This window comes from Hippocampus bargibanti, linkage group LG01 (assembly GCF_051943395.1).
Source record: "Hippocampus bargibanti isolate YZ-2025 linkage group LG01, ASM5194339v1, whole genome shotgun sequence".
NCBI lineage: Eukaryota > Metazoa > Chordata > Actinopteri > Syngnathiformes > Syngnathidae > Hippocampus > Hippocampus bargibanti.
This window is the reverse complement of record NC_142734.1, coordinates 11,649,647-11,663,508: the sequence shown is the minus strand read 5'-3', so window position 1 is coordinate 11,663,508 and position 13,862 is coordinate 11,649,647. Positions and strand designations below refer to the sequence as shown.

Sequence of the window (13,862 nt, the reverse complement as noted above, 5' to 3'; positions counted from 1 at the left end):
TTGTGAAGGCTGCGGCCTGATTATATTGCCCCAATGTTGCCTCATTGCTTTAATAACAATTTGTCTGTCAATTGAGCTTGCGTGTAATTACACCACTACACAATTTACACACATTTGCCTTGGCTATATATGCAGCGTTATGTCACCCACTCACTCAAATGTCTTTAGGTTTGGCAGTTCTTAGGAGAATTCCAATTAACTGGAGGCATTAAGCTGGTTGTCATCGCTTCCTGCCCGGGACTGAGGCAATGGGTGGTGGATTTTGGGTGCATTTTATGACGCTTCATCTTTGGATTCATAAGCCCAGCTCAGAGCATAATACTGGACAGCCCGCACATGCATAAATCATACTCCAGAACATTTAATTCTTTCCAACAGCACAGCCCTTTTCATCTTTTTACACCACAGCTCGAGCAAGAAGATCATTTGATCTTCAAGCTCATTCTTCTAGCATTTCTTTTTACCTGTAATGCACTTTGACAGATTCACATTTATTCTGCATGAGAACTGGACGGTTCCCACCCTTGTTATTTTTACTCCTCACATTCACTATTTCCATGTTCTGTTTTTTCAGGGAATAAAAATCATATAGTATCGGTTTTGGCACCATGTGCTAGCCTGCCTTTCCATTGCCCAGCATCTTAAATTAGCTTTTCGTCTTGGGTTTTCCAAGTGGGTGTAGAAATGGTGGGCTGCTGAAGGGATCTGGCAAACCTTATGATGAGATAATCTGCACCTGTTCCTTTGGGTGACAGCTAAAACAGACCACAGCAGCACACCACTGCCCTGAACAATTGCACAATCATATACGAATACTAAACCGCAATTCCTTCTTTCATCAAATTAAGCGTTTTAGTGGTTAAAGGTTCACTACAGCGGCTTTTTATCGTCAAATTTAGATCCCGTGGTGGAACGGCTTCCAAAGTGGACATTGCCTTTTGCTCAAAGTCAGCTATGATCAGGTCAATGACCCCGATGTGGGTAAACAAACATTCACAAAAAAAAAGATGTTGTCCCGTATCCCAAACTTACCTTGGTTGGAGTTGAACACTGTTTATTTTTTTATTTAAAATAACATATTTTCAGGTCCAGACAATGCTATCAGGATGATGCTTATCCTGTTCAAAGTCGCGCACAGAAAGTTGTCTTTCCCACCTGAGTTGAACTGAAAGTCAGAGTACACCTTGTGCATGTTTGAGTTTTCATAGTTGAAGTTTTGAAATGAATGATTAATCCGATTTACAAATTAATTTTTCAAAATCAATCAAAACAATCAGGATGATTTATATACCATATTTTCCGGTGTATAAGGTGCACCCGAAAGGCTTGATTGTCTTCAAAAGATGACCCTTGGAGAAGTAGTATGTAACCCCAGCCTCTACTTTTGGACCTTATAATGTGGTGTGCCATATATTTGGAAACGTTTATACTGTACCTATAATTATACATACATTTATATATTCTATTTGGAAAACTTTTTTCATTCATCGAAGACACGCCTTGTACTCCGGTGCGCCTTATATATGGAAAAAGGCTTGAACATACACCATTCATTGGTGGTGCTCCTTATACCCCAGAAAATACGCTATTTCTGTATTTTCTGTAATGGCCCAAACCTTGTAGAGAACAAAAAAAAAGCTGAACGCGAACCAAACCCAGGCAAGGTGACTAAGAGTCAGCCCATTGAATCTTTGCCCCATCAGTCACAATTTTAAGAGGTGCCATTTTGAAATGCAATCTCCTCAATAGAAATCCCTAGCATCAGTTTTCACAATCTGTCTGTCTCTCAATCAAAATGATTGTACTTAATGAGACTACATTTTTGCTGACTTGGGCTACGCCACCATTCATTTTAAAAAGTACAGATTTGGATTGGCTGTAGTTGAAACACATTTTCCAATTCAAACCTGTTTTTGTTACACTCCTCGGGAATATGAGCTTGGTTTTCTTATTTCGGCTCCAGCTGAGATTGGAACTGTAGATGTGAGTTGAGCTCTTCTGTGGAAGAATTTCAAGTTGGCGCTGGGAAGTACAGTGAGACCTCAGGTTACGAACACCTTACCTAACGAACTTTTCGGTTTACGAACGTCAAATTTATGACAACTAAACCTTGAAATACGTACTACTTTTCGCGATACACACCCACTACGGCTGGCGGAGTGATCTTCGGATCTTCGGCGGAAGCACACGACCGAACAGCTCTCCAGCCGGCGCAACTTTCCACACTTTCTCTGAATTCACACGTCGATCGCCTCCGAAGAGCTAATTTTACTATTAGGAAATGAATGCAAGATGATCCCCTAATAATCACTGTCGAGGAGAAGAAGATCATTGAGAAACACGAACGAGGTGTGCGTTTGTGGCGTCACATGTGCACACCGCGGCTGTCATGTGAATCTCAGCCTGACACATCTCTCACGCTGTGTGTCACTTCCCTGAGAGTAACTTTCTGCGACCATTCTACAAATAAAGAGCCCGTAACCGTTCACCATTGCTACCATCCTTCGCCTAAAAGCTTTACACAAAGGCGTTATTTAGTCGATGCTTTCACGTGACTAATGACACCGAAATTGTCACGTGCGTGTTTACAGCTGGGGAGCTGAAGAAGACACTTCAATTTCATTTCATTTCAACGAGTTGCTGTCACCTCACCAGTGACATGATTACGACGCTTGTGCTGGCAAGTCCCAACAGTTTGCTTTGTTAGCCGCGATCGCTTAAGTTTGGTGCTTTCCGGGATCGCGAATGTGCGTGGTGTGTGTGTGTTGATCCCCTCATCACCGATACTGGGACATTTCAACGAGTCGCTGTCACCTCACTAGTGACATGATTACGACGCCTCGCTGTGTCTTGTGCAGGCAAGTTCAAGAGTTTGCTTTGCCGAGGTGATTGTTATTAGCGATGGCGTACGTTTGGTGCTTTCCGGGATCGCGAATGTGCTGGACGGATCGCCCCGCCCACCTTCTTTTGTCGCGTTTTATTCCGCGTCCGTGGAATCATTGGACTCGTGCCTTTTGTTGTAATAAAATCTCTGCCAGCACCTACGCGACTCGAAGTGGATGCAGATGACATCGAGGAGCTTGTTGCTGACCATAATGAAGTCCTCAACACAGAGGATTTGATTTGCCTTCAAGAGGACAAGCAGAAGCAGGCCATCCAGGAGTTGATGTGCGGGCTTTTATTGAACAGTTCCATCCAGAAAAGGCTATGAGAATCATCAACATGATGAATGATAATGTGAAGCCTCAGTTTCGTAAGATCTTACAAGTCAGAAAGCAATAGGTGTCAATTAAGAGCCATCAACGACCATCACAAATGTAAATAAAGACTTTATTCTACAGTGCAGTGTATTTCTTTTATTACAATACAATAGCACATTTATTATACATAGAATGTATGTTGTGTGTAGCTTTAAGGGTTATTTAGTTGAAAATTATATTTTATGGAGACATGGGAACGGATTATTCTCATTTTAATGGTTTCCTATGGGGAAAACATTTTTGGGGATACACACTTTTCGCCTTACACACGCTGTCTGGGGACCAATTAAGTTCGTAAGCCAAGGTCTCATTGTATGGTCTGGTGTGGAACTTTGCTCTTTGGCCATCAAACGCATCTGCATTCGTGAAGCAGCACATCTACGCATGTGCCGACATATTGTCTCTATGCTGTCATATTATTTGTTATTTAGTTTTTTTTTTTGTTCTTTTGACTTCAAGACGGCGCCGCGAGAGTGGCTGCCTAGACTAATAAAGGCATATCCAATCCAATCCAATCCAATATTCTATTAAGTGATTTGTTTTCATCTTTGAACTTATTATTCATGTTGAAACTAAGAAATGTCTTCTCTGATGTCACATCATACTGGCGATCTTTTTATTTCCCCCCCAGCTGTTGGTATCCAAATGAAACTTGACTTCTTCCAGAGGAAATTCTGGACAGCAAGCAGACAGGTACACAATGACAAAGAAATATCACATATTGTATTTTCCGGTGGATAAGGCACACCGGAGTATAATACGCACCCCCAATGAATGGTGTATTTTCAAACTTTTTCCATATTTAAGGCGTACTGGACTATAAAGTGCACCTTCAATGAATGAAAAATGTCTTCCAAATAGAAGGCGTTATTAGGCTCTACAGTAGAGGCTGGGGTTACACACTGCTTCTTCTACAGGGGGAAATGAAGTCGCTGGCTACTGACTGTAGTTGTGAGACCTGTTGTGGCTCAATATTACTTCACATATAAGGCGTACCTGCGTACAAGGCAGAAGAAAATCTAGACTTTTGGTGTGCCTTATACACCGGAAAATTTCGGTACACATGAATGCGATAAGGGTGTAGAAAAACTAAATCTTCCATCAATATTTACATGTGAACCTTAATTTGAAGTTCGAAGTACAGTTTGACTCAATTGGTAATTTCCGGATGGTGATACAGGTACACAATACTTCTTTACAATAGGAGTGGGGGGAGTAGTTTGGGTATATAGAGCACATTATTTTCTTGTTAAAGCTATATTTGGGAATGTTTCCTGAATGTGCTTTCCATTTCGCTTATTATTTTCAAAGGGTCATAAATCGGTTCATTAAATATATTCAGTTTAAAGCATGACTTTACAAGATAATTTATTATGATTACCTGGCAAGAGGCTTTGTGTTTGCTGCCTCCCTGAATATTGCATTGAATGAATTATTTCCTCTCTCTTGTTCAGTGTGCTGCCCTTGATGGGAAATGCTCCATAAGTTGTGACGATGAGGTTTGTTCCTTCCTCGCTTTCTTATGTATCAACTTGAACCTGAATGGCATGTTTGTTTTTCTTGTTTTCCACAGAACATCAAATGTTACCTCATTGACAACAACGGCTTCATTCTGGTGGCAGAGGACAATACGCTGGTTAGACACACGCGCCTATTATAAAACGTCACGCACGTGAATGCAAATATGGAAAGATAATGTTAGGCATGAGCCATCCAACCCGATTATGATTGGATTGGATTGGATTGGATTTGCCTTTATTAGTCTCGCAGTGGAGAAATTTACATTTCACAGCAGCAAAGTGATGAAAGAAATGAAAGTAGAAAAGCAAAACACAGGAGCTGCTGGAAAGGCAGCCACTCTCGTGGCGCCGTCTTGAAGTCAAAAGAACAAAAAAACACGAAATAACAAATAACAAATAACATGACAACACAAAGACACAGAGAGACATTCATTCTTAAGCACTTTCTGTACCCTCTTTGTTACATAAAGCAGTTCCAGATGAAAGAGGAGAGGATCAAAGCGTCTCTTCACTAGTGGATCAGGGACATCATGGTGGAATGTGCACGTCGACTACAAGCTAAATGTTGAAAGCAAACACGCAGCTGTAGCATCCATTGACGAAAAGAGATCGGCTCACATCTCCTGTCCCGCATAAATCAGCTTCAATTCCATCCCGCGACAGTTCCATATACGCATCGGCGCTCTGCGCTGACACTCCTTCCATTTTATCGCGGGCTCCTCAAGCCATGTATCCATCCAGCCGCAGACTGTCCAACAGCACCGACCTTCCACTGAACAAAGGAGGGCTGTGAAGATGCTGCCCATTACAGGCGCAAAAAAACCACAATGGCCCCTGTGGTGTCCAGCGATGACAGTCGAATGGCACCGACATTCCTCCCTTTCAAAAACAGTACTGGCATATTCATGCTGCTGAAAAGGCGCAACCGCTCAGCACAGTCTCCTTGATGAATGTCGTGGTCAAAAATGCTGTAAAACAATCCGTATCTGTTCCACACGACGCACAACAACACAAAGTGACAAAAGAAAACACAAAAACAAGACAAAAACAACAAAAAAAGCAAGGCTCATCAGAGCACTTGCTGACGGCTGCCTACTCGGGCGCCATCTTGGACTCCAGTGAGTGCAGATGATCTGCATCTGGCAGAGAACTTGTGTTGAATGTGCCAGATTCGATCTCGATTCCACTTCAAAGAAGTCACACGAACAAATCAGTCAAAGCGTGCTTGCACTTTTGACTCCAATTTCTACATTAGCTTTCATAGTAAACAAGACAAGTGTGAAATCTCCTCAGAATTTTGCACCATGGCTGTTCCCACGCTTTAGCGTAATAATGTGGATCATCTGGAGTAGATTGCCGTCTTTTTTAAGATAGCGAGACAGCATGAAAGCAAAAAAAGCGATCTACATAATTTGATGAGCAAGCATCAATTTAATGTAAAACAGTCCTGCAAACTTGATACAGTATTTAATAGGCATTTGAAGCATTCTATTTAAGAAATGTTTTTTATTTTGGTATTTTTAAATGTCTGAGGAACACATTTTGAGAGCCGCTCCCAATGGACATGCCTTGAGATCGCTTGTTGTTGAGATTTGGTGACGTACAGGTAGAATGGACATGACTTTTGACTCTCTTTCCTTTCAGACAGGAACCTTCTTTGGAGAAGCCGAAGGGGCTGTAATGAGTAAGCTCCTGCAGATGGGCTCTTTCAAGAGGTATGTCTCATTTTCTTTGTGTGTGCGTGTGTGCGTGCACGATAGAAAATCCCCACAAAATATCACGGCACACAGACGGGCCACAGAATGAGAGCATGTCTCCAATGGCGCTGACAGCTCTTAACTTGGCCAATCATGTTGAGCTATTAAGTGCCGAACTCCGACCCATTGCGAAGCGAAGTGTTCTTCGTTTGGGAATTACCACAATGACTTTGCTGAAATGCCAGCAAAACTGGAAATCATCGAGACACACAGAATTTGCACACATTTGCGGATAAGGAAACTTGTATAGAGCTGCTGTTGTGGTGTGGTCCTATGATTTGGGAAAAAAATATCGCCCAGATAGAGTTCATGCCATAGTCTTCATATGACTGATGTTGCTGTGCAAATAATATGAATTCAAGGAATTGAGGAACTTTATTTACAAGTACATTTCACATGGGTGGCATCATGTCACTTATTGTAGGGATGATGTTTTTAACTCATTCACAAATCTGTTTGGGAATTGAAAAGTAGAGCGCCAATTAGTTCTGGTTTTGTTTTTTTCTTGTTTGGGTGCCAATAAAGCGCTGGCCAGACTTCTGTTGAAGCTTTTTTCCCTTCTACAAGGGGGCAGCATTTCCCTTTTTTTTCCCATGTTAGTGCTTTGTTCCTGCTTCAGCTGTTGTTAAAGCGCTATATAAACTAATATGTATGTATTGCATTGTGTTTTTAACAGCTGCCCTCATTTCATGCTCATATAACTCCAGACCCATATAATTTAGGAAATAACTCTTTATTTCTGATGACAGAAGAGTCTAAGGTTTCTTATGCTGCATTGGATGTTTATGTAGTCCTAGAACTCAATATTCTGTGGGTCCTGGAATTTGAGTGACAATGACAAAAACATTGGCATTTCTGCACGTTTAGCAGTGAATGAGCTAAGGAGACCCATGACAACTTTCAGAGAATCTTCAGGATTAGTCTCAAGTTGAGCATGACATGATGTTTGTAGATCTTAACATGAATGAAAGCAGGGCTGCGTTAACTCTTTGCAAACCGTCACCACCAATTTTGATTTGGATGAATACTCAGTCTAACTTCGATGGATGTTGCCCACACATTGGAAAGGCGAATCAGGTGCGGATTTTGCAAAATCGACGGAAAAATAACATTTATGATGTATCCCTCGTGCATATCACTTTTGGACATTAGGACAGGTTCGCTGCTTACGACATAATGGGACCTGTCTTACTGCTAATTGATTCCTGGTGGTGCCTAGCAGCTGAGTCATGGGTGCCGTAACGAAGGTTTTAATCTGACCCGAGGCTGCGGATTAACCTGGTCCCCTCAGACAAACGGAACGTTTTTGTCAAATATACCCTGAGATGAAAAGTGTTGCACTGCAAAGATGTTTGGTCACCCGAGGTACGTCATCTAAAGAGCAATTTTGATGAACAACACAGACAACCGGCCCCAGAAGGTTTTATACTTCTAACGTCATGCCAGCAAGTACAACCAGCAATATGCTCCTCACTCTTTCCATATGATTTACATACCATGTCGAAAGCGGTATAGGCCTGCATTTGAACCGGTTTTAAATTGTGTTTTTTTTCCAAGTAATGGCACACACACCTCAGCAAATATTCTTTTGGCCTTTCAATGTGGGATCTGAATATATTAAAATGCATCGTTAATTCGATTGCATGAAGTGGATGAAGAAAAATGTCAATAAATTGGCTTGAAACGCTTGTGCAACCACAATTTGTTTTCCTCTACTCTATGAAATATGAAATATGAGTTTTTTCTTTATATACACAGTGAGACCTCAACTTACGAACTTAATTGGTTCCCAGACAGAGTGTGTAAGGTGAAAAGTGTGCATCTCAAAAAAGATTTTCCCATAGGAAACCATTAAAATGGGAATAATCCGTTCCCGGGTTTCCATAAAATATACTTTTCAACTAAATAAGCCTTAAACAGTGCTTTCCTGACATACCATTCATGATGCAACAGATGTTCTTGTGTCTCCACAGAGTGACTCTTTATGACTACCAGGCTCTGTGTTGGGTGTACTCAGAAAGCAGTGACAACGGAAACACACTGTTGGATGTAAGTTTTGAACCAGTCCACCTATTTATTAAAAAAAAAATGAAATAAAATGTATAAATCTATAAATTATTCTGTCAAGCGAGCATACTGTATTTGTGATTTTCTCTCCTTCAGCCTTACTTTGCCTTGCTCTCGGCTGTGAAGTGGCTCCTTACAGAGCTCGTCATGTAAGGCGTGTGATGTGGGATTGCGGCGTCTGGTTATGATGGAACGGCCGTTGAAGTTGTCTTTTGCTAAAGGATTCGATCACGCGTGATGTCATTTTGCGCACCAGCTGCACACTGACGCATGTTGATGTGGTCACCAGTCATTTGCTGCTCGCTGTTTCCTGCATAAGCCAGTGCATGCCTGTCATGAGTGCGCTGCGGCGGCGGCGGAATGATGCTGGGTGGTCTATTGTCGCCGCAGTGCATCATGGCGATAGTGAGCTGTCAGTGTGAATACAAAGCTTTGTCCGTGTACGCCTTGAATTATTGCCTCATGGACTTCAGTGTTCAACTTTCTACTGTGTTTGACTTTCTGTTCAATATAAGAATGCAGATGTGATGCTTCCCCCAATCATCCCAAACCCCACCCACAGACTTGCACTTTAAACTTTATATGATATAAAAGGCCTGCAGAAATGGTGAATGTTGTAACCATTTGGAAGGAAGACAGCAGTCCATTCTTTCACACTGCATCGCGAATTATACTTCCACGTGTAATTTCACGGTCCATATCATTTTCTTGTTATAGATTTTTTGTCGAGTTCAACCTGTACAGCTGGTGGCAGTCTGACCTCACTGCAAAAGGTAAGTGCATGCAGTCATGCACACACACACACACACACACACACACACACACACACACACACACACACACACACACACACACACACACACACACACACACACACACACACGTACACATACACACACACACAGACAGATTCTTTTCAACAGGGTTATGTTGAATTTGCACAATACAAAGAGTATTTTTCTAGATTTTTTTCTATATGACAGCACAAATTAAGACTAAAAAGGAAACCATTTTTATTTTGAACACAGTGGAATGCTTTTATGAAACAGATATCAAGCAGGATTCATTGTTTCATCCGAACAAGGGCGCTGAAAATCCTACTGGACCCTCCGCACCCTGCCCACCACCTTTTCCAGCTACTCCCCTCAGGCAGGCGCTACCGATCCATGCGCACCAAATCCAGCAGACATTTAAACAGCTTCTTCCCCCAAGCCATTAACTCTTTGAACATTTCAACAGTAGCCAAAATGGAACGGTATAGTGCCACTTAGCAGTTTTTTTGACGACGATACTAGTGCAGCGTGTTCTACCGGAAACAAATTCCTTGTGTGTCCTACATACTTGGCAATAAAGATGATTCTGATTCTGATTCTGATTCATACATTTACACCCTGAATTGTTTGATTTCCTTTGAAAGTGTATATTTTAATTATAAAATACAATTTAAAGAAAACAACTGAATGTATGAGCTCTCAAAACAAATGATAAAAATGCACATTTTAGACTTAAGAGCGTAGTTAAGTGTGTATCGGCAAGTCGACAAAGAATTATTCTCATTAAATTTTCAAGTCTTAAATGAAAAGAAGTAAATGCATGAATTGTGTTCTGTGTTCTATTAGAAATATAAAAATGCACATTGTACTTTTAAATTAACTATTTTTAGCAACAATTGTTTCCATCTGGAAAGGCCTACCTACCCATAGACTGAAATGTAAACTGATCCATAAACTGTTGGAACAAATGTGAGTGAAAGAAGACCAGTGCTGTATTTGACTTTATATGTCAGTTTGACCACGGAAAAACAGAACAGAGGAGGAGTGACCCCAAAAAGCAAAAACAAAAGTGGCAAAAACATGAGACTGCCGCAAGCTACATGAGCTCTGGTGTGGATCTGTCAGCGCACACAATTTCCTTTTTTTTTTTTTTAAATGTCCAAAACAAATCACATATATGAACCAGTATATGCTGTACCAAACTCGGAATAATGTTGAAACTTGTAATAAGCAATGTCCACTATTGAATGTAATTGAACTGTGGACTTGTTTAAATTATTATTTCTTGGCTTCAATTTTCTTTCCACACATTTGATTTGATTATTTCACCATTTGAGTCATTGCAATAATGCCTGAGAGTTTCTTCGCCTGTCAGGGATTACAATCTTAATTCTGAAGAATGCTAATATTTTGTGTCAGGCTGAGAAAGAGAGATCAGAATGTCAATGCATTCCTCACATGCGCCTCTTCTTCCCAAAGAGTTGGGACAATTTCACAGCTGGCTACCCTCGGGTCTTAGCAGCACTCTCTCCAGCTTTTTTACAATGCATACATGGGCCTGTGACACCCAGATGGCACGCACCCATTTAGTCGCCTGTAAATCGGTCCACAACACCGACCATACTGGATGAAGCCCACACCTTAATACCCGTGCAGGCTTTCTACACACACATGCACACAGTAATTAAACAACTCCATTCAAATTATAGACATAATCCTTCATTCTGTGGAGGCTTGCCTTGGGAAATGTGTTGAGAGTTTATGAAAGGATGCCACTTGTGTTCAAATGTTTATTCCAGACGTGCAAAGTCGGATTAGCTCCTGCTTTGATAGGGCAGCCTTAAAACATTGACCCGCATGGAAGATGTTTACGCTGCAGTTCGCTTTCAGACCTCTGGGTAGCAGGAGAGTTCAACATCAGCCTCCCGACTTGGTCTTTCGTTGGTCTGTTTCACAAAAGATGTTTTCTCCGAAGCGTGTATATTTACTGGGATGTGGTGTTTTGAACTGTTTGCTTGCATTCTATTTGCACGACTATTTTGGCAGTTAGTGTTCCAGGAACTCCTCACAAACGCCTCCACTTCTTTCTGTGATGCCTCCTCATTTTCCACTACTCTGTTCTTCCCATCTTGTTCAGCTCAGAGGATGGGCCGAGCCATGCAGGTACCATGTGACACAGAATACCCGGCCTTTGTCTCAGAGAGAACCATCAAAGAAAACACAGGGAACATCGACTGTGACGGCTGCATCAAGTATGTGTGACACACAAACACAAGTCCCATGAACCCACATTGACGTTTATCTGCATCTCGAGCAGTGATTGCCAGACAATGTGGGAAATTTACTATCCAGTTTCAATTCGTTTGTCCAAAAATCATAATGTTGACATTGAAAATATATCTTAGTTCATCTGTCTTTCGATTCAGGCCAGGGGTCAGCAACCTAAAATCTTGAAAGAGCCATATTGGACCCACAAAATAAAAAGCACATCTGTCTGGAGCCACAAAATATTAAAAGGCTAATATAAGCCTCACAATGAAGGCTACACATCAGAATCAGAATCAGAATACCTTTATTCATCCCACAATGGGGAAATTTGCATGGGATGTGTATCTATTATATTAGCTATATTAGCCTCCTATCAAAATGACTAACTTGTTTACAAATATAGAATTAGCCCTCATGATTTAAATTTCCCTGCAGCACAAAGCTGTGGAGAATGACACACCACGTGACAACTCTGTTGTAGGATTAACTTCATTAAAATATGAATGCATTACAGTATGTTTTGTTGCGTTGATGAAATTAAAGAAATGAAGGCAGAAAACCCCACATGTTTCTGAGTTGTAATAGTCTCGTGCTGCGGGTTGTCAGAATAGAAAGAGCACACAGAGATCTCGACTTTTATAGTATTCCAGCCACCCCTTTCAGAAAAACAAGTGAAAGTTATGGTTACAAGTGTTCGGAAGTCGTTGCAAAAAACAGTGACGTTATTAACTCATACACTGCCATTCCCGAATTTATGCAGGAATTGAACATATAACGTAGAGCGCCATTTCTGAATTTGTTCGCATTTTCGTTTTTCTTGCTGGTGTGTCGATAAGGCACTGGTCAGACCTCTCGCATTGTGTTTTTTCCCATTCCACAAGGGGTAAGCATTTGCCTTTTATCCATGTTAGCGCCGTGATCCAGCTTCAGCGCTATATACACCAATATGTATGTATTGTATTGTATTTTTTTGGACAGCCACCCTCATTTCAAGCTCAGATGACTCTAGACCCATATAACTTAGGAATTAACACTTTTTTTCTGATGTAAGAAGAGAGTCTAAGATTTCTTACGCTGTATTGAATGTTTGTGTAGTCCTACAACTCAATATTCTGTGGGTGCTGGAATTTGAATGACAATGACAAAAACCCTGGCACTAGAGTGGAAACATTTTTGCAAGTATGGCAGTGAATGAGTTAAGAAACCCATCTAACTCCACTTTTTCTATCATTGAAAAACATTAAGAATACTTGTCATCTTTGTCCTCCTACAGAAACCATATTAAAGCAAAAAAATATATATATTTCCCACCTTGATCTTTTTTTCCATTTTCAAACATTTTTGCAAAAGTGCCAGAGAGCCACTGGGTGGCGCAAAAGATCCTCATGTGCCTCCGGATTCGCACCTTGCCGACCCAAGATTCAGCCAGGCACATAAGCAGAAAGATGAATTGCTCTCTGACAGAAGGGACAACATATACCATTTGCCTCCAACAAAATAAATTGCGGTTCCCAGTGGCTATTTCAGCTTTGTCTTTGTTGATTTTTTTTAGATTTTAGAATGAGTGAATACATTTATGAGGAAACAGATACATTTGCCATTAGTTCAATATCCTGTATATCCTGTACGTTTTATGGCATTTGTTTTTGCTGGTGTGTCCGTGCTATTGTCAAATGTAAAATGAGGTTGTGAAATACCAATCGAGGGCAGCCAAAAGCAGGATGTAGCATAAGGTTTTGCATCACTCCACTGATATTCAGGAGGCCCCTAAGAGCTTATTAAAACAAGCTTCTGCATCAATAAGGACATTTTGAATTTAAGTTCCGTATAAATAATTTGTACGGAACACATGCTTGCAGTTTGATATGCGATGCATTTTGAGAGGGGAAAGGAAAGGTGAAAAAAGGTCTTCCTTTTAAAAATGGGAAAATGAGTGTGGTCCACATTTACAATTTGCGCTTTTCTGTCAGGCAATTGTGGGGTGTTCTCCGGAACTCTCCAATGCGCCCTTCATTGCTCCCAGCTGTGGAGCTGCCACGGAAATAGCGTGTGTCTGTGTGTGCGTGTGTTTGTGTGTGTGTGCGTGTGTGTGCGCGCGTGTTGTGTGTGGGCGTGTGTGTGTGTGTGTGTGTGTGTGTCTGTGCGTGTGTGTGTGTGTGTGTGTGTGTGTGTGTGTGTGTGTGTGTGTGTGTGTGTGTGTGTGTGTGTGTGTGCGTG

The 13,862-nt window shown here is 41.2% G+C and overlaps 1 protein-coding gene across 7 annotated transcripts in view; it reads left to right on the top strand.

Annotated features, from left to right (window-relative positions):
• The window catches only part of cacna2d3a (calcium voltage-gated channel auxiliary subunit alpha2delta 3a), a 120,589-nt gene that overhangs the window by 100,958 nt on the left and 5,769 nt on the right, over positions 1-13,862 (top strand). For 6 of the 7 annotated variants that reach the window (XM_088996076.1, XM_088996066.1, XM_088996039.1 and 3 more), the window contains 8 exons: positions 3,892-3,953; positions 4,715-4,759; positions 4,834-4,896; positions 6,425-6,495; positions 8,511-8,586; positions 8,701-8,753; positions 9,322-9,377; positions 11,515-11,629. In XM_088996076.1, coding sequence (XP_088852202.1) covers positions 3,892-3,953; positions 4,715-4,759; positions 4,834-4,896; positions 6,425-6,495; positions 8,511-8,586; positions 8,701-8,753; positions 9,322-9,377; positions 11,515-11,629 — 541 coding nt within the window. Of the gene's footprint in view, positions 1-3,891; positions 3,954-4,714; positions 4,760-4,833; positions 4,897-6,424; positions 6,496-8,510; positions 8,587-8,700; positions 8,754-9,321; positions 9,378-11,514; positions 11,632-13,862 lie in introns of those variants that run through there. The other variant, XM_088996057.1, reaches the window with a different exon arrangement.